Here is a 21,154-nt window from a genome sequence, read left to right as displayed (position 1 = left end):
AAGAAATTAAAAAAATCAATTAAATTAGGGTTTAGGGTTTTTTAGGGTTAGAGTTTTTAATTAAATTAAATTTTCCCTTAAAAAATACTAAAACCCTAAACTATTAAAACCCTAACCCCGAAACAATAAAAACCTTAACCTTAAAAACCCTAAACCCTAATTTAATTGATTTTTTAATTTCATAGTTAATTTAATTAATTAACTCTCAACTCTAATTAAATTAACTTTTCCCTTAAAATAATAAAACCCTAACCCACTAAACCCTAATCCTAAAATAATAAAAAACCTAACCTTAAAAAACCCTAAACCCTACTTTAATTATTTTTTTAATTTCATAGTTAATTTAATTAATTAACCCTTAACTCTAATTAAACTAATTTTTCTCTTAAAAAATACTAAAACCCTAAATCTTAAAAATCTTAAACCACTAAACCTTAAAAATCTTAAACCACTAAACCCTAATCCTAATCTTAAAATAATCAAAAACCCTAACCCCAAGAAACAGGACAAAACACTTCTCCAGTGAAACGTTTTACTGACACGTATTTGACTTGACGCACTTTCAAGAAAAATGATCATTTTCTGTTAATAATAAAAAAGTCGAACTATTTCAGTAAATAACGAAATAAAAGGGCTTTTTGCTAGTAATTTGCCCTTTTCTAAAGCTCCTGAAAAAAGTATGAAATTTGAAAGTAATTTGCAAAAATTCAAAATAAAAAAAAATCCAAAGGATATAAAAGCATCAAACATAGCCAACCCTAGACTAAACTAAAACCTAATTCTAGCCCCTCTGGAACTCTCCACCTCAACAAATATAATTTGCCAGTGCCTCCTCACTTTGAGTCTCTACTTGTTTTGCAATTGTTAGCCACAATAGTAACAAACATATTACTGCCAGTTCCCTTTCTATTCGCCAAGAAGCTGCCATGGCCATGGATAGTGGCGCTGATGGGCAGTCTCACAAGGCTCACCGCTCTCGCCACTCGGGTGCCTCTGCAAAAAAGAAAACCAAAGCCAAAAACAAGGATCAAAACTCCGACCAGAAGCAGCAAAATCCTAAGGTTCCATTGTTTTCCTCTTTTTTACTTGCTATGAATTTTCTCTTCGGCTTTAGCTAATTTCGGCTTTTTAAATTGATCTTTCGTTGTATATATTAGGCATTTGCTTTTCGTTCCAATGCAAAAGCGAAGCGTTTGCAATCGCGTGCTGTTGAAAAAGAACAACGAAGGCTTCATCTTCCTGTTATCGATCGCTCTTATGGTGAGCTGCCTCCATTTGTGGTCGTGGTGCAGGGGCCCCCTCAGGTAAATTTCTTACTTCCACGATTATTCTCTATTTTTTGTTATATTTTGGAACCAAAGTAATTGATATAATGGAATAGAGGAGTTTTTTAATTTGATTGTCCTTTTAGGATGTCTAAATTGGTTCTTCACTATAAGAACTAGGTTGAAAAAGAGGTGGTTCCATTTGAATCAGATCTGCCTGTTACATTGAGTGTAAAAGAAAATTATAAGGAAATATAAAGTCCTTTTCTAACATCCTGGACCAATGAAATATATATACTTGATTGAGAGCTGCTGCTGGAGGAGAAACGGTGCTGTTTAGCCTGATATTGGATTGAAACTTTAATTTAAGGATGTCCTAATTTCCTCGTTTGAGATTTCACTATTTCATAGTTCTGTGAGGAGCTCTGATGTTACGGATAGCATATGTTTGCCTTGTAATATGTGTTATAAAGAAAGGGTGAAGAAACCTTTGAATAGAGAAAAGAGGGGGAGGGAAGAATTTTCTATCAGTGTTGATGTAATTTGCAGGAAATAACAGAATAATGTAGATTTTAAAGTGCTGACTTCGGAATTATTCATGTTTGACGTTATCAAGTAGAGAAATATTGAATATAGAACTGCAGCCTAGAAAACCTTGGAAATTGTTTGTTCCAAATGCCATTTGATGCCTAGTTTCAGATTTTTACGACTTAGTAATTTGTCTATCTGTCTGTCTGGATGTGTACAATTAACTCTATGTGGTAACATCTAGAAGTCTTTTCCCATCATTATATTGGTTAACTATTGCTGAACGTTTTACTTGTTGCAGGTTGGAAAGTCTCTTTTAATCAAGACTCTCGTAAAGCATTACACAAAGCATAATCTACCTGATGTTCGAGGACCAATAACCATAGTATCAGGTTGATGTCTCCCTAAATTTTAGTAGTTGTTTATATGTATTTATCTTGTTTAGAAAAGTAGTGGAGTTGAGGCTCCCTTGTCTGATGTGGGATTCATTGAACTTGTTAGGCAAGCAGCGGCGCTTGCAGTTTGTTGAGTGTCCAAATGATATCAATGGTATGATTGATGCTGCAAAGTTTGCTGATCTAGCATTGCTTCTAATTGATGGAAGTTACGGCTTTGAAATGGTGAGATACTGAATATTTTTGTTATGCTTTCCATAGCTTTTACTTTTAGAAGATGGCAATCTGCTTCTTTGAAAATTATTATTTTTATAAATCTTCTCTTTGAATATCAAGTTCCATTTAGTGAGAGTTTTATGTTTTAGATGCTTTTTGGTATTTTGTAGGAAACATTTGAATTCCTTAACATATTGCAAGTTCATGGTTTTCCAAAGGTGATGGGAGTTCTTACTCACCTTGATAAGTTTAAGGACGTAAAGAAACTAAAGAAAACAAAACAGCGTCTCAAACACCGTTTCTGGACAGAAATATATGATGGAGCTAAATTGTTTTATTTATCTGGTCTCATTCACGGGAAGTAAGCATCCGACCTAAGATTCTATTTTGACTATGCTCAGCTGTGAAATTCCGAGGCAGTTTACTTTAATAAGTTAAATTGTGAGATTTATTGTTGCTTCTCCCTCTTATCTAACAGGTATCCCAAGCGAGAAGTTCACAATCTTGCAAGATTTATATCTGTTATGAAGTTCCCTCCTTTATCGTGGAGGACTTCTCATCCGTATCTCTTGGTTGACCGTTTTGAAGATGTTACTCCCCCTGAGAGAGTGCAAATGAACAGTAAATGTGATAGGAATGTTACGCTTTACGGTTATCTGCGAGGTTGTAATTTGAAAAAGGGAACTAAGGTATGCCCTTTGAATCTTTTCTAACAATCATTGCTATGCTGCATGTTAAACTGTTGGGTATTTTTAAAGATTTAAAAGATTTTAACAGTGAAGATTCTGCTATATTTTTTCAGTAAGGCTATAGTTGCCATGAAAGATGGCCTCATCCATTGCCATTATGCCCTAGAACTCCAGCCTTTACCTTTTTTCTTTTACAAGAATCATACGGTTTCTTAGCTTGTGATATTGCTAGAATAACCTTGGCTCCTCGCTAACTTGGTTGTGGTAGCCTCATATCGTATCAGTATCAAGTTTCCCATGGGTGGAAGCATCCTCACTGTAGTTGATGATCTTAATGTTTAAAAGAGTGAATCATGTTTAGTCCCAAGATTGGTTCACTAGGGATGTCTCTACCTTGATAATAACCTGTCAATCCATATATTTTCTTTTGGATAATTTTTTCCAAGCCCATTTCTTTAGTTAATGATATGACCTTGAGCTTCTAATATGCTCATGTTAATTAGTGTTTGCTAATTTGTTGTTCTGTTCCTCATTTCTTTGTTCTATTCTGTGAGTTACATGTCATGTCAACTGATTGGGGGTGAAATTCAGTATTTTCTTTATTATATCCACCACAACTGGTATATTGATTTATGAATTTGATTTGTATTTTAGGGTGAAATCTAATTCAGGTGAATAATGATCCAAACACTGGCATTTGATATTTGTAATCTTGAAATAGTTCTAAAGTCCTGAGTACACCAGGGTGAAAGCTCTTAGGATGGATTTGGTTCTTGCAAGCATTCTGTATGGCTGGTGTTACATGCTTGTTTTCATTTATTTGTTCCATTTAGTACCAGTGTTCACGACTTGCGTTTTTATCAATAAAATTGAATTTGACTTTCTACATGGAAACAAAGTTATAAATATCATCTTTACTTGTTAGTATTGCACTTTCAATATGGATAACAGATCTTTTTCTTCTTTAATTAATTCTTTTTATTGTTATCCGATCTGGGAAATGACTTAAGTTTTATTGCACCTAAGTTTCATATACAATCTGTGATCAGGTCCATATTGCCGGTGTTGGAGACTTTAGCTTGGCTGGTGTTACAGGCCTATCTGATCCTTGCCCTTTACCATCAGCTGCAAAAAAGAAGGGACTCCGTGACAAAGAAAAACTTTTTTATGCCCCCATGTCTGGACTGGGGGATCTCTTGTATGACAAAGATGCAGTCTACATAAACATTAATGACCAGTTTGTTCAGTATTCTAAAGTTGATGAAATGGGGGGAACAACAAATAAAGGTTTTTAATCTCTTTCATTTTCTCATAATTTTCGCCCTATTGTTGAAGGTATCTTAACCATTCCTTTTTGTCGTCATAGAAAATAAACGAGATGTTGGTGAGGACCTTGTGAAATCACTTCAGGCTGTAAAGAGCCCAATTGATGAGAAGTTGGAAAAAACTAAAATTTCCCTTTTTAGTCACAATGATAGGAAAAGGAGAAAAGCAATCTTTGGAGACGGTGTTGATCATAGTAATCTCAAGGTATTTAGTGATTAATCTTTTTGCTTGTATTTGAAGAACTATAGTTTTGTTCCATAGCAGGCAGGTGGAAGAGTCATGAAATCATATCCTTTCCTTCTCTCCAATGCGTTGATGAGGTTGTATTGTTTGGAAACCCCTTTTTCTTACACTAACTTACCTGCAGAGTACAGATGAAGAGAATGAAGGTGATGAAGATGATGACAGTGACAACGACAACGATGAAGGTGAAAATGACAGAAGCAATGAAGATAACGAGTCATGTTCAGGTTCAGAGTTTTCCGACGGTGACGAAGAGGATCTAAAGTCTGAGGGTACTGTTCATATATTATATACTACTGTACACATGTAATACTTCTCCACTAATAGACGTTATACCATAGGCTATGCTTTTAGAAATTATGCTTTATAACGCAATATAATGAATTTTGGCTACATAATAGCATAGCTGTCCAAGGTTAGGCACATACATTCAGTGCTGGGCTCATAATCTTAGTCTGCTAAAGCCAGACTTCGGCTTAATTTTATATTTCAAGCGTTGCTGGGCCTGAAATTGTTTTAGTTGTAAATGACTGAATTGTTTAATTTTGATTAAAACAATATAAATTTAATAAAAAATTGTTTTTCTGGCTCACACTTAGCTTTTCAAATGTCAGAGTGATAGGGCCCAGCATTGGACGTCTCTAGATAGTGTCTCTAGCAGTTTAATTTCAGAAGTGGTTAATTATCATGTTAGATATTTTCCTCCAAGTTCTTGTTTTGCTTTTAATTGCAATTTTAACATTGTTCTTCTAGAAGATGACAGAAGCAACGAAGATAACGAGTCATGTTCAGGTTCAGAGTTTTCTGATGGTGACAAAGAGGATCTGAAGTCTGAGGGTACTGTTCATATATTCTATTCTATTGTACACGTGTAATACTTCTCCACTAATAGACGTTATACCGTAGGCTTTGCTTTATAAAGCAATATAATGAATTTTGGCTACATAACAGCATTGTCCAAGGGTAGGCACTCATAATCTTAGTCTGCTAAAGCCAGACTTTGGCTTAAATTTATATTTCAAGCGTTGCTGGGCCTGAAATTGTTTTAGTTGTAAATAACTGAATTGTTTAATTTTGATTAAAAAATTATAAATTTAATAAAAAAATTGTTTTTCTGGCTCACACTTAGCTTTTCAAATGTCAAGTGTTAGGGCCCAGCATTGGACGTCTCTAGATAGTGTCTCTAGCAGTTTAATTTCAGAAGCGGTTAATTATCATGTTAGATATTTTCCTCCAAGTTCTTGTTTTGCTTTTAATTGCAATTTTAACATTGTCCTTCTAGAAGATGGCATGGGAAACATATCAAAGTGGAGAGCATCACTGGTGGAAAGGGCCTCTAAAAAACAGAATATAAACCTGATGCAGCTTGTATATGGGAAATCTGCATCAACATCAAACACTTCCACTAATGAAGTGAAGGATGACAGTGAGAATGAAGAGAGTGATGAAGATGAATTTTTTAAGCCCAAAGGGCAAAGGGCAAAGGTGTGTCCTCCATGTAGGCATGACTGATTTATAATTTCAGAAGTTCACATGTATGGATGCTTCAGTGTGCCATCTTGTTGATAATTTTATTTGTTTATATTTTCTCAACTCTAATATTATTTTGTATTACTGTAGAACTCGATTGAAGGATTAGGTGGTGGGAACATCAACACTGAGGACTGTTCGAAATCCACTAAAATTTCAGAACTTAAGAACTGGAAAGAAGAAGAAGTATATGAGAGTATTCGTGATCGATTTGTCACTGGTGATTGGTCTAAAGGTGCCCTCAGAAATCAAATGTCAGAAGCTAAAACTGAAGAAGATGATATTGATGGTGACTTTGAAGATTTAGAAACTGGCGAGAAGTATGAGAGTCACCAGAAAGATGATTCTAGTAATGGTGGAATCCAAAAGGAAGATGATGATGCAATTGAGGAGCGGAGGTTAAAAAAGCTAGCTCTCCGCGCAAAATTTGATGCTCAATATCCTTTTATTAGTTAAACTACTTTGAATGTAGCCATTTATAATCTTATTTTCTGCCTACTTGGATCCATCTCTTGCTGTTTATATTGGTAAATTCTATTAATGGCAGGGGGTGGTGGTTTGAATGTGGTACGCACTCCTGCTATTGCTGTCTGTATTCTCTCATCCATGCTCAAGATTGTTGCTTGCACTTGTGCCTTTTTCCGGACTGCATGATTCTTATTCTCTCAATGAAAGTTCGGTTTTGATTTCTGTTAAGTAAGATGTATATATGGGAAACTGTCTTGCTTTTGCAGCCTTAACTTCTATTACTTATGATGGATCCGAATCACCGGAAGAGGAAACTGATGTACAAAATGGGGGAAAGTTTCACCGCAGTCAAGCGAATGACAGTGGGTATTATGACAAGGTAACTATGCATTTCTATTGATAGATCTATAATCTAACTTTTAGGTTTAAGCATTAAATCTTTCTCGTTCTTCCAGTTGAAAGAAGAGATTGAACTCCAGAAACAAATTAATATAGCAGAACTCGACGATCTCGATGAGACTACCCGATTGGAAATTGAGGGATTCCGAACAGGAATGTATCTAAGGCTAGAAGTTCACGATGTTCCTTTTGAGATGATAGAGTATTTTGATCCCTGTCATCCCATTTTGGTTGGAGGAATTGGTCTCGGTGAGGAAAATGTTGGATACATGCAGGTTAGAATACACTTAAGATTATTAATATTGTGCTATTGTACTGCTGAATGATAGTCTTTCTCGTGTCTATATGTTGCACTGTTTTCTAGTTTTTATCTGCCCATGGGTGCCCCCTTTTTCACTTTAAGGATTGGAAGATATTTTTACTTAATCTGTAGTTCTGGCATCATGTAGGATAAATGTTATAGATCATCTCTCATGTTAATTTGTGGCTTCTTCCACTACTTTAGTTGAACCACTGTCTTCATGAATTTTAAATATCTTTACTTTGTGAGTTTGACTGACTACAATGGATTTTTGGAGAATTTATAGTATCTAGTGCTGTTTCATGATTGTTTGCCTTATCGAGGGATTGGTGCTTCTTGTTGAAGAACGGCTCTTATATCTGTAGTAAATATCTGAACCATAAATTATATGAATTCAGAATAAATAAGTTTCCAAAATCGAAAAATGTGGAACACTGAATCAGTTAAAAGCTACTTCTCGATTCAAATGGTATTACTTGTTTAAAAAATTTCAGGAATCTATTTGTTTTCTATGTGAAAAATACAAAAAACTAGAGAGTTGCATGTGTGTCTCTATTGTGATTTCTATGGTGTTTGTATTCTATCTTGTTGTAGAACATACATGATCTAAGAGGTTTCCTTTTTCTTCCAGACGAGGCTAAAACGACACAGATGGCACAAGAAAGTGCTGAAGACTAGAGATCCAATAATTGTTTCAATTGGATGGAGGCGTTACCAGACCACCCCTGTTTATGCCATTGAGGACCAAAATGGAAGACATCGCATGCTCAAGTATACTCCAGAACATATGCATTGCCTTGCTATGTTTTGGGGCCCTCTTGCTCCACCCAAGACTGGAGTGCTTGCTGTTCAGAATTTATCTAACAATCAGGTCACTTTGCTCAATTTTATGTATTTTTCATGTTATGATCCTTATAAAATATGGAACAAGTGAGGATATGTTATGATCCTTACAAAATATGAAACAAGTGAGGATGGTGGTGAGTGATAATATAGGCAAGAATCTGGGAAGTCTTCACAGTACCGTCTGGCAGTTTAGTCCCTCTCTTAAAAACATAGCCAATTTAATCTTCGTGCTTTTAAAACTTAAGCAAAAAGATATATGTAACTGGGTTTGGTGAATATTTAAATATTGTTGATGTGCCGGTAAAATGGTGACCTGAAACCATCGGAAATTAAAGCCTACATCACCACCCAGTTATTTATTGGTTCTGATGGATCATTGTTATACTGAGAATTAAATATTCTTCATTAACTAAATTAGATGTGGCCTCTAATACAATGAGAGGTTTAAGTGGTAAAACTTTTTTGTAGTTATGCATGAAGCCCAAGAAAAGCCCTTTTGAAGCCTTGAACTAGTTTTTAATCCTATTAGTTATGATCCTTGCCATATCTTGCTTTGGATTGGAGCCCAATATCTCTAGAAATGTCATCTATAAGATCAAAACTGATTGCTTCACTAGGCCAGCAACTCAACCTTGACCATGCTGCTTTCTGCTCCTAAGTCAAAGCTGAAGTTGTATATAAAATTCTTGGCTATTGCAATCCCGATATTAACTAATCTAATGCAATCCTCTAGTACTGTCGAACTTCTGTAGTTTCATAGTCAATGAATTGTACATATTTAGTCTTTCTAAGAAACAACCTTCCTGATATTAAAGTTGTGTGAATTATTAATCTAGGGTTGGAAATGGATGGTAAAAAATTGAATGTTCAACACTAACCAATTTGTTATTTTCAGAGGGTTATTAGATCTACCATTTACAGTGTATATTTGGAGTGAGTTTCAATTTGAACCCTTGGAGTTGCCTGAATGACTCCAAACCCTTATTGCTTTGTTCTGTTTTTCACTCCATTGTTCCTTTCCGTTTCTTATACTACTCACTAATCAGTTTTTATTTGGCATAACAGGCGGCATTTCGCATCATAGCAACAGCATATGTACTTGAGTTCAACCATGCAGCACGGATAGTGAAAAAAATCAAGCTAGTTGGATACCCCTGTAAAATATTCAAGAAAACAACCCTCATCAAGGATATGTTTACTTCAGATCTCGAAGTGGCTCGGTTTGAGGGTGCAGCAATTCGAACTGTGAGTGGGATCCGTGGGCAGGTGAAAAAGGTATGCTTTGTTCGTATAGACTTGAGAATCTTGAGATTTGTATGACTATATATCTTAGATTCTGCCAATGGCATTTACTTTTGGGAACCAGTCTTCTCTGATAGTGACTGCTCTAAAGATGAGTGGTAAAACGTGGAGAATATCCATGCCTAAGAATCCTTCTTAGGATCTTGCCTTGGTATGACGTAATTAAAGCATTATCTGCTATTTTAAAACAACCCAACTAAATCCATGTCCTGCATAAAGAAATAGCAGTTAAAAGCTAATGGCATTTTATATTGTTCAGGCAGCAAAGGAAGAGATTGGTAATCAACCCAAAAAGAAGGGAGGGCAAGCGAGGGAAGGAATTGCAAGGTGCACCTTCGAGGATCGAATTTTGATGAGTGACATTGTCTTTTTGCGTGCATGGACTCAAGTTGAAGTTCCTCAGTTCTATAATGCATTAACTACTTCGTTGCAACCTCGTCAGAAGACCTGGCAAGGAATGAAAACAGTCGCAGAATTGAGGAGAGAACACAATCTTTCTATTCCTGTTAACAAGGATTCCCTCTACAAGGTCGTCTTTATTTGGATTTATGAATGCTATTTCTGTTTTAATATGAGTTCCTACTATTTCTCTATTTCTGTTACGTTTACTGTTCTTATTGTGCATGTTTATAATTATAGCCAATTGAGAGAAAGCCAAGGAAATTCAATCCCCTTGTGATCCCTAAGGCGTTACAAGCAGATCTCCCGTTTGAATCGAAGCCCAAGAATATACCACACAGGAAACGGCCACTTCTTGAAGATAGAAGAGCTGTTGTCATGGAGCCTCATGAACGGAAAGTTCACGCTCTTGTTCAACACCTTCAGTTGATTAGAAATGACAAGGTCTGTGTGTGATATTTATATTTCCATCCCTTGACGAGCTAAAGTGTTTTGCTAGTGGAAGCTTTTTAATGAAAAAATAACTTTAAATTTGCAGATGAAGAAGCGGAAGATCAAGGAGGAGGAAAAACGGAAAGAAGTAGAGGCACAGAGAGCAAAGGATGAACAGGTGTTAAGAAAGCGTCGGAGAGAAGAAAGGCAAGAGAGATACCGGGAGCAGGACAAACTAACGAAAAAGATTCGCAGACATGTGGAAGCCTGATGGTAATTGTGCACGTGTGCATGCATGTAATTTACAGTCATAAGTGATAAATTTTTGTACGTTATGTAGATATGCACCCCAAATTTTGTTCTAAAATTTGTCTTAGCTCTTTCCAATTTACAGTAATTTCTTATTGATTAATTAACATTTCAAAGCTCCTTTTTGTTTTTCTTTGGAAAACAAATGGGGGTGGAGTCTGAATTACATGTGCCTTTATTATTATTTCAACTTAATCGACATGATGTGTATAATCTTATGAATGATCTTGAATGATCTAGTTGATGGGTGAAATAATTTGAAAGCTAAGCAAAAATTCGACTTTAATAATACTTTGCAGAGATCACTTGTGCTGAGGGGTTAATCCTTATTATTGGTGATGGATATTTTGATTACAATAAAAAAAAACTCAACCTAATAAAGCGATTAAAATAAAGTACTTTTTCTTTATATTAATCTGCTATGGGGAAATTGTACGGTTTAGGAACCGAAATATGAAAAAAAAAATTATTTTAAGCAGTCACTAAAAACTATTTTTGTTTTAGGTGTTACCATTAAAAATTGTTTTCATTTAAGGCAGTGTTATTAAAAATTGTTTTCGTAACAAAATAAAGTTTGGTGATTAAAATGTTAACTTAAGTAGGTAATATATATTCATGATATAAAAAATGTTTAAAAAAATCCCTAAAATATATATTAAAATATATATCATCTAATCAAAATAAGATTCGCGTCCCATTATGTGAAAGTAGAGATAGTTTAAGTTAAACTATTTAGTTTATTGCTTATAAAGATCGGTTCCATTGAAAAAAGTTCATATAATTAGTTGTAACTTTAAAAAATAAATTATATTATTTGAGTCGCCTTTGATTAGATGGGACAATTCCAACTTTAGTCATTACCAAATATTAGTAATTTAAAATTTCCTCTTAACTTCTTTGTAAAGTGGAAAATTGACATTTTTAGCCTTCTTAAAAGTTAAAATAAATAAATCAATTTAAGCATTTTGAATACAAATTTTTTATAACCCCTTCAATTTTTAGACAAAATTTTCCCATAAAAAAATACTAGAGGTGGCAAAAGATTGGGTTTAAGAAGGCTCGAATTGGGTTATCTTCAGATTCAAATTATTTTGAGTTCGGATTATCTCCGGCTTGAATTTTTTTAAATTAGAGCTTTTTTGAGCTCGAACCTTTTTGAATTCGAATTTTTTCAGACTTAAATTCTCTCATATTCGGATAAACTCGAGTCATGCAATCAAATAATTTTTAATAGTTTATAAGTTATAAATAATTTTATTTTAAGTATAATAATTAATTTTACTTTTTCTTAATGATAATATAATATAAATTGACTTCATAAAAATAATTGAATCAAAAGATAAATATTCAAATCGGGCTGTTACATAGATAATGAAACGAAAACCGATGCGTTAAGTGTATAAATTTTGTAGTATGTAGCGTCATTCACAACAGTGTAAATTATAACCTAAAACATGAGTAAATGATGTCCTCTCATTGACATTACATGGTTGATGAAAAGTAAATGTGCCTACGGGTCATCCATCACAAAGATGGATGACTTGATCACTATTTGATAGTGATTGACTTTTCATGAAGGAAGATGTAATGATTACCATGAGATAAAATAAGATTATATTGGGACAGCGGGTATTATTCTATGAAGGTAATATAGTTATAACAAGGTCATTGGACGAGCACCGAGTATTTGCTTTCGTAATGGTATGTCGCTGGGCAGAGCTCAGTTACGATATTATAATGGAATAACTTCATCACTAAATGAATTTAAAATTAATGGGCAAAAAGTCGAAACTTATTAGAACTCTCTTGTTTGTAAAAATTATTTATTTTCCATGTAATAAATTCAATTCTTTCACTTAATGATACTGGGTTTATATGTCAATTGGAGCTCTTAACATTTAAGTTTCTATCTTGAGTTTACAGTGGCCCCGTGTTCTGGTTCTGTCTCTAACCCTATTGTCAAGTGATTTTGAATTGGATCTTAATAATTGGTAATTGTTTTGGCAGTAGAGTTCAGAGCTAAAACATTATTGAACAAGTAAATATAGATCTAAACTATAGGAAGGTTGTGAAATAAAATTTGATGAGATTTAGACAGGGTATATTTAGTATAACAATTTGGTAATCTGTGCTACATTCTGGTGCATAGTGTCTCTATTGTGATTCTTATGGTGTTTGTATTCTATCTTGTTGTAGAACATACATGATCTACGAGGTTTCCTTTTTCTTCCAGACGAGGCTAAAACGACACAGATGGCACAAGAAAGTGCTGGAGATGCAATAATTGTTTCAATTGGATGGAGGCGTTACTGGACCACGCCTGTTTATGCCATTGAGGACCAAAATGGAAGACATCGCATGCTCAAGTATACTCCAGAACATATGCATTGCCTTGCTATGTTTTGGGGTCCTCTTGCTCCACCCAAGACCGGAGTGCTTGCTGTTCAGAATTTATCTAACAATCAGGTCACTTTGCTCAATTTTATGTACTTTTCATGTTATGATCCTAATAAAATTTGGAACAAGTGAGGATGGTGGTGAGTGATAATATAGTCAAGAATCTGGGAAGTCTTGACAGTACCGTCTGGCAGTTTAGTCCCTCTCCTAAAAACATAGCCAATTTAATCTTCGTACTTTTAAAACTTAAGCAAAAAGATATAATATGTAACTGGGTTTGGTGAATATTTAAATATTGCTGATGTGCCGGTAAAATGGTGACCTGAAACCATCGGAAATTAAAGCCTACATCACCACCCAGTTATTTATTGGTTCTGGTGGATCATTGTTATACAGAGAATTAAATATTCTTCTTTTACTAAATTAGATGTGGCCTCTAATACAATGAGAGGTTTAAGTGGTAAAACTTTTTTGTAGTTATGCAATGGAGCAGCTCCTGAAGGAAATGAAGAAAATGATTCATCAGAAAGTATGTATGTATGTATGTATGTATGTATGTATGGATACCTCTGGTTACTTTGCTCATCAGGTGACCAGTACTTATTCCACCATCTGATAAAATCCTATTAGTTATGATCCTTGCCATATCTTGCTTTGGATTGGAGCCCAATATCCCTCGAAATGTCATCTATAAGATCAAAACTGATCGCTTCACTGGACCAGCAACTCAACCTTGACCATGCTGCTTTCTGCTCCTAAGTCAAAGCTGAAGCTGTATATAAAATTCTTGGCTATTGCAATCCCGATATTAACTAATCTAATGCAATCCTCTAGTACTGTCGAACTTCTGTAGTTTCATAGTCAATGAATTGTACATATTTAGTCTTTCTAAGAAACAACCTTCCTGATATTAAAGTTGTGTGAATTATTAATCTAGGGTTGGAAATGGATGGTAAAAAATTGAATGGTCGACACTATCCAATTTGTTATTTTCAGAGGGTTATTAGATCTACCATTTACAGTGTATATTTGGAGTGAGTTTCAATTTGAACCCTTGGAGTTGCCTGAATGACTCCAAACCCTTATTGCTTTGTTCTGTTTTTCACTCCATTGTTCCTTTCCGTTTCTTATACTACTCACTAATCAGTTTTTATTTGGCATAACAGGCGGCATTTCGCATCATAGCAACAGCATACGTACTTGAGTTCAACCATGCAGCACGGATAGTGAAAAAAATCAAGCTAGTTGGATACCCCTGTAAAATATTCAAGAAAACAGCTCTCATCAAGGATATGTTTACTTCAGACTCGAAGTGGCTCGGTTTGAGGGTGCAGCAATTCGAACTGTGAGTGGGATCCATTGGCAGGTGAAAAAGGTATGCTTTGTTCATATAGACTTGAGAATCTTGAGATTTGTATGACTATTTATCTTAGATTCTGCCAATGGCATTTACTTTTGAGAACCAGTAGTGGCTGCTCTAAAGATGAGTGGTAAAACGTGGAGAATATCCATGCCTAAGAATCCTTCTTAGGATCTTGCTTTGGTATGACGTAATTAAAGCATTATCTGCTATCTTAACACAACCCAAATAAATCCATGTCCTGCATAAAGAAATAGCAGTTAAAAGCTAATGGCATTTTATATTGCTCAGGCAGCAAAGGAAGAGATTGGTAATCAACCCAAAAAGAAGGGAGGGCAAGCTAGGGAAGGAATTGCAAGGTGCATCTTTGACGATCGAATTTTGATGAGGGACATTGTCTTTTTTGTTGAAAGTTGGACTGCAATGCAACATGGAGCCGGAAGCATGCTACTGTCGAGACCAGCAGCTATCGAGCTCAGCTCATTTTGCTTGGTGCGCACGAATGGTTTTCAGACCAAATGAAGCAACTGATATTGCTGTTTTGTTTTGATGTAACTTAGTTCAGTTTGATTGTAACTAGCTTTAATAGTTAGTTGGATTAAGTTTGTGATTGGATTGATGATGTAAAAGCTGATATGTCAGCTTATTTTGTATTTGACTTAAGCTTGTATTAGTTTAGTTTAAGTGGGAGTAGTTATGTCATTAGGTATCTGTCAAATGAACCAAAATTTGTAACTCTTTTATTTATTCAAATTTTTGAATGGAAAATATGTAATGTTCAGTTACAACTTTGCTTAGTATTCAATTTTGTTCATTGCTTTGCTTTTTCTTTGCTTCGATTCTTCTTGCTTCAGTCTTACAAATACAGTTTTGTAACTTTGTTTGATGTTTGCTGCTGCCATTGTTCCAACAAATGGTATCATGAGCCCGAGTCTTTGAGGGGCCTTTGTATGCAATCTGTTGTGTTCGAATCAAAACCAACAGCAAGTTCAAAATTTGGTAAGATCGAAGCATTTGGATTCAGTCTAGCAGGATGAGTTTCACTCCACCTCCTCCATCTGTGTTCACTGGAGAAAAATATCACATTTGGATAGTCAAAATGAAGACTTACCTCCAGACACATGATCTCTGGAGTGTGATCGAGAATGATGCTGAACCACCTCCATTGAGAGCCAATCCCACCATTGCACAGATGAGGCAGCATGCTGATGAGCGAGCCAAGAAGCATAAGGCTATGGCCTGCTTGCAAAATGGAGTCTCTGATGTGATATTCACTCGTATCATGGCCTGTGACTCACCAAAACAGGCCTGGGAGAAGTTGAAGGAGGAGTTCATGGGGACTGACAAGACAAGGCAACAGCAGGTGATCAACCTCAGGAGAGACTTTGAAAATTTGAGGATGAAGGAGTCTGAGACCATCAAGCAGTACTCAGACAGGATAATGGCCATTGTCAACAGCATTAGGCTCCTGGGAGTGGACTTCACAGAGAGCAGAGTTGTTGAAAAGGTTATTACAACTCTCCCTGAGAAATTTGAGTCTAAAATCTCTTCACTTGAGGACTCGAGGGACTTATCAGCCATTTCATTGTCTGAGCTGATAAACTCCCTGTATGCACTTGAGCAAAGGAGGGCAAATAGGCAGGAGGAGAATCCTGAAGCTGCTTTCCAGGCTAAAGCCAGTGAAGGCTCGAGTGTGAGTGCAAAAGGCAAGAAGCCTTGGCACAATAGAAGGGTCAAGTCAGGAAGAGATGAAGCAAAAAGGGTGTTCCCACCATGTGTTCATTGCAAGAAGACAACACATTCAGAAAAGTATTGCTGGTTTAGGCCAGATATTCAGTGTAGAAAATACAAGCAGTTTGGCCATGTGGAGAAGGTGTGCAAGGGCAAACCAAGGGAGGCTGCTCTGCAACAAGCTAGACCTGCTGAGGACATTCAAGCTCAGGAGGAGCAAGTGTTCACAGCAACTTGTTTTGTTGGCACAACCAAGGCCAGCAATGATTGGCTACTAGACAGTGGCTGCTCACACCATATGGCAGCAGATGAGAAGCTGTTCAAGGGCCTAGACAGAAGCTTCCACTCGAGGATTAGAATTGGAGATGGTAGGCTGATTGAGGCTAAAGGCAAGGGCAGTGTGTTGATTAGCACTAGTTCAGGTAACAAGCTGATCTCAGATGTGTTTTTTGTACCTGACTTAGACCAGAATTTGCTTAGTGTAGGCCAATTAGTTGAAAAGGGCTATACATTGGTTTTTAAGGATGGTTGCTGTATTGTTCAAGACATGAATGGTCTGGAGTTAGTCACAGTCTCTATGACTGATAGGTGCTTCATGCTGGATGTTAGCCAAATAGAAAGAAAGGCATACACCAGCCTTGTTGAAAGTACTGACTTGTGGCATAGGAGACTAGGCCATGCAAATTTTAGATCCATCGATCTGTTACATAGGCTGAATTTGGTTGATGACATTTCAAAAATTGAAGTTAGTAGGAATGTTTGTGAGGTTTGTCAGCTTGGTAAGCAGGCTAGACTGCCTTTTCCTGCTGACAGTGCTTGGAGAGCTCAAAACAAGCTCGAATTGGTGCACTCTGATGTTTGTGGCCCTATGAGAACACCTTCAATCAGTGAGAACAGGTACTTTGCCCTGTTTATAGATGATTTAACAAGGTTGTGCTGGGTCTACTTCTTGAAGCAAAAGTCAGAAGTGTTTGAAGCCTTCTGCAAATTCAAGGCTTATGCTGAAAATCAGTCAGGCTGCAAAATTAGAGCCTTGAAGACTGATAATGGCTCTGAATATGTGTCTGAGAGATTTCAGAAGCTTTGTGACAGTGCTGGGATTCACCATCAGCTCACAACAGTCTATACTCCTCAACAGAATGGAGTCTGTGAGAGAAAGAATAGGACTGTACTGAACATGGCCAGGTGCCTCTTGTTTCAAGGCAAGCTTCCAAGTCAGTTTTGGGCTGAGGCAGTCAACACCTCAGTGTATCTGCTCAACAGACTGCCAACTAGAGCAGTCAAGGATAAGACTCCTTTTGAGGCTTGGCATAGAGTCAAACCTGTGGTAATACACTTGAAAGTGTTTGGCTGTGTGTGTTATGCTTTTATTCCAGTGGAAAAGAGGACCAAGCTCGAGAGCAGGGCTACTCCAGGAATCTTTGTTGGCTACAGCAGCAACAAGAAGGGCTATAGAGTGTATGATCCTATAGCAAAGAAGGTTTTAGTCAGCAAGGATGTAAAGTTTGATGAGGAAAAGGTGTGGAATTGGAATGGTGTTGAAGCTGACTTGTCTGAATTGGACCAGTTAGACTTGGTTGCTGAACCTGCAGAAGAAGGACCAAGTAATGATACTGTCGATGATACACCAGTGAGGGGCACCAGAACTTTGGCTGATGTCTATCAGAGGTGCAACGTTGCTGTGATTGAGCCTTCAGACTTTGAAGAGGCTGCCAAGGATAGAAGCTGGATGGAAGCTATGGAAGCTGAGCTGGAAATGATCAATAAAAATGAAACATGGGAGTTGGTGAGCAGACCAGAAAATAAGAAGGTTATTGGGGTTAAATGGGTGTACCGGACCAAGTACAATGCTGATGGCTCACTGAACAAGCACAAGGCCAGGCTTGTGGTGAAGGGCTACAGTCAGCAGTATGGTGTGGACTACTTGGAGACTTTTGCTCCAGTGGCAAGACTGGATACAATTAAGCTGCTGTTTGCTTTAGCAGCTCAGAAGCAGTGGAGAGTTCACCAATTGGATGTCAAATCAGCATTCCTGAATGGTTTTCTCAAGGAGGAGATCTTCATCGAGCAACCTGAAGGTTTTGAAGTTGTTGGACATGAAGACAAAGTGTATAAGTTGAGAAAGGCCCTCTATGGCCTGAAACAGGCACCAAGGGCCTGGTATGACAGAGTTGATGCTTACCTGACCAAACTTGGATTTGTGAAGAGCCTTAGTGAGCCTACTCTGTATGTTAAAAGGTCAGAACATGAAACCTTGCTGATTGTCTCCTTGTATGTGGATGATTTGCTTGTGACAGGGAGCAAAGTTGGGCTCATTGATGAGTTCAAGGTCCAAATGCAGCAAGTGTTTGAAATGACAGATTTGGGGATCATGACTTACTTCCTTGGCATGGAAGTTCACCAGTCTGATCGAGGTATCTTCATCAGCCAACACTCATTTGCTTTGAAGATCCTAGACAAATTCTGCATGCATAACTGTAAAGCAGTCAGCACACCTGTGGCCCAAGGAGAAAAGCTGACTAGCAGTGGTGATCAGCAGAGGGTTGATGAGAGGCACTATCGAAGCCTAGTTGGTTGTCTGTTGTATCTAACAGCAACCAGGCCAGACATCATGTTTGGTGTCAGCCTATTATCGAGATTTATGCATTGTTGCAATGAGGCACATTTGAAGGCAGCAAAGAGGGTCCTTAGATACATCAAGGGCACTGCTAGTTTTGGTGTAATGTTTGAAAGTGGGAACCAACTGAAACTAGAAGGCTACTCTGACAGTGACTGGGCAGGATCCCTCGATGACATGAAGAGTACCTCAGGATACTTCTTCACACTTGGATCGGGGATGTTTTGCTGGAGTTCAAAAAAGTAGCAAACTGTTGCTCAGTCCACAGCTGAAGTAGAATACATTGCTGCAGCAGGAGCAGTTAATCAGGCCATTTGGCTAAGGAAGCTGCTTCATGACCTTAATGAAACTCAAGATGAAGCAACTGAAATTTGGGTGGATAATCAGTCTGCAGTTGCAATAGCCAAGAACCCTGTGTTCCATGGTAAGACTAAGCATTTTAAAATCAAACTGCATTTTGTTAGAGAGGCTGAACAAGCAAAGGAAGTCAGCCTTGTGCATTGCAGCTCAGGGGCACAATTGGCTGACATAATGACCAAGTCCTTGGGGGCTGCTCGATTTGAATCTTTGAGAAGTGCAATTGGAATGTGTTGCATACAGTCCAATGAGGAGTGTTGAAAGCTGGACTGCAATGCAACATGGAGCCCGAAGCATGCTACTGTCGAGACCAGCAGCTATCGAGCTCAGCTCATTTTGCTTGGTGCGCACGAATGGTTTTCAGACCAAATGAAGCAACTGATATTGCTGTTTTGTTTTGATGTAACTTAGTTCAGTTTGATTGTAACTAGCTTTAATAGTTAGTTGGATTAAGTTTGTGATTGGATTGATGATGTAAAAGCTGATATGTCAGCTTATTTTGTATTTGACTTAAGCTTGTATTAGTTTAGTTTAAGTGGGAGTAGTTATGTCATTAGGTATCTGTCAAATGAACCAAAATTTGTAACTCTTTTATTTATTCAAATTTTTGAATGGAAAATATGTAATGTTCAGTTACAACTTTGCTGAGTATTCAATTTTGTTCATTGCTTTGCTTTTTCTTTGCTTCGATTCTTCTTGCTTCAGTCTTACAAATACAGTTTTGTAACTTTGTTTGATGTTTGCTGCTGCCATTGTTCCAACATTTTTGTGTGCATGGACTCAAGTTGAAGTTCCTCATTTCTATAATGCATTAACTACTTCGTTGCAACCTCGTCAGAAGACCTGGCGAGGAATGAAAACTGTCGCAGTATTGAGGAGAGAACACAATCTTTTTATTCCTGTTAACAGGGATTCCCTCTACAAGGTCGTCTTTATTTGGATTTATGAATGCTATTTCTGTTTTAATATGAGTTCCTACTATTTCTCTATTTCTGTTACGTTTACTATTCTTATTGTGCATGTTTATAATTATAGCCAATTGAGAGAAAGCCAAGGAAATCCAATCCCCTTGTGATCCCTAAGGCGTTACAATCAGATCTCCCGTTTGAATCGAAGCCCAAGAATATACCACACCAGAAACGGCGACTTCTTGAAGATAGAAGAGCTGTTATCATGGAGCCTCATGAACGGAAAGTTCATGCTCTTGTTCAACACCTTCAGTTGATTAGAAATGACAAGGTCTGTGTGTGATATTTATATTTCCATCCCTTGACGAGCTAAAGCGTTTTGCTAGTGGAAGCTTTTTAATGAAAAAATAACTTTAAATTTGCAGATGAAGAAGCGGAAGCTCAAGGAGGAGCAAAAACGGAAAGAAGTAGAGGCACAGAGAGCAAAGGATGAACAGGTGTTAAGAAAGCGTCGGAGAAAGAAAGGCAAGAGAGAAACAGACAAACTAAAGAAAAAGATTCGTAGACATGTGGAAGCCTGATGGTAATTATGCACGTGTACATGCATGTAATTTACAGTTATAAGTGATAAATTTTTGTAAGTTATGTAAATATGCACCCCAAATTTTGTTCTAAAATTCCAATAGTGAATTGTCTTAGCTGTGTCCAATTTACATTTGTAATTTCTTATTGACTAATTAACATTTCAAAGCTGCTCGGGAGTGGAGTCTGAATTAAATGTGCCTTTATTATTGTTTCAACTTAATTGACTTGATCTGTATAATCTTATGAATGATCTAGTTGATGGGTGAAATGATTTGAAAGCTAAACAAAAATTCAACTTAATAATATTTTTGCAGAGATCACTTGTGGTCGGTGATAGATATTTTGATTACAATAAAAAAAAAAACAAACCTAATAAAGCGATTAAAATAATATAATTTTTCTTTATATTAATTTGCCATAGAGAAATTGTACAGTTTAGGAACCTAAAAATGGAAAAAAAAATTATTTTAAGCAGTCATTAAAAATTATTTTCATTTTAGGTAGTGTTGTTAAAAATTGATTTCGTAACAAAATAAAATTTGGTGACTAAA

General features: G+C 36.7%; 1 protein-coding gene across 7 annotated transcripts; it reads left to right on the top strand.

Annotated features, from left to right (window-relative positions):
* Positions 1-758: 758 nt before the first annotated feature.
* Positions 759-20,614, top strand: LOC107896284 (ribosome biogenesis protein BMS1 homolog). 7 transcript variants are annotated; one of them, XM_041078030.1, is made up of 19 exons: positions 762-1,061; positions 1,158-1,304; positions 2,095-2,185; positions 2,295-2,413; positions 2,575-2,765; positions 2,883-3,093; positions 4,143-4,380; positions 4,460-4,623; positions 4,787-4,934; positions 5,416-5,499; positions 5,945-6,147; positions 6,283-6,629; positions 6,943-7,039; positions 7,116-7,334; positions 7,992-8,231; positions 9,272-9,481; positions 9,768-10,037; positions 10,148-10,351; positions 20,444-20,614. In XM_041078030.1, exons 1-19 carry the CDS (start codon positions 927-929, stop codon positions 20,597-20,599), a joined length of 3,474 nt encoding a protein of 1,157 aa, XP_040933964.1. In that variant the 5' UTR covers positions 762-926; the 3' UTR covers positions 20,600-20,614. The 7 variants fall into 7 exon arrangements, with proteins under 7 accessions (XP_040933965.1, XP_040933966.1, XP_040933964.1 ...); XM_016821410.2 differs by lacking the exon at positions 20,444-20,614 and adding an exon at positions 10,446-10,866 and having other exon boundaries at positions 763-1,061; positions 5,419-5,499; positions 5,948-6,147; XM_016821408.2 differs by lacking the exon at positions 20,444-20,614 and adding an exon at positions 10,446-10,866 and having other exon boundaries at positions 763-1,061; positions 5,419-5,499.
* The last annotated feature ends 540 nt before the right edge of the window (positions 20,615-21,154 follow it).

Source organism: Gossypium hirsutum, chromosome A10 (assembly GCF_007990345.1).
Source record: "Gossypium hirsutum isolate 1008001.06 chromosome A10, Gossypium_hirsutum_v2.1, whole genome shotgun sequence".
Classification (NCBI taxonomy): Eukaryota; Viridiplantae; Streptophyta; class Magnoliopsida; order Malvales; family Malvaceae; genus Gossypium; species Gossypium hirsutum.
Note: the sequence above shows the minus strand (reverse complement) of the source record. Positions and strands in the feature narration are given on the sequence as shown.

Bases quoted from the DNA above. Each gene is read 5' to 3' on its own strand.
- LOC107896284 (XM_016821407.2), top strand. From the start codon at position 927: ATGGCCATGGATAGTGGCGCTGATGGGCAGTCTCACAAGGCTCACCGC. The intron at 7,335-7,991 runs GTTAGAATACAC...TTTTTCTTCCAG, and splicing joins AAAATGTTGGATACATGCAG to ACGAGGCTAAAACGACACAG. The intron at 10,352-10,445 runs GTCTGTGTGTGA...TTAAATTTGCAG, and splicing joins AGTTGATTAGAAATGACAAG to ATGAAGAAGCGGAAGATCAA.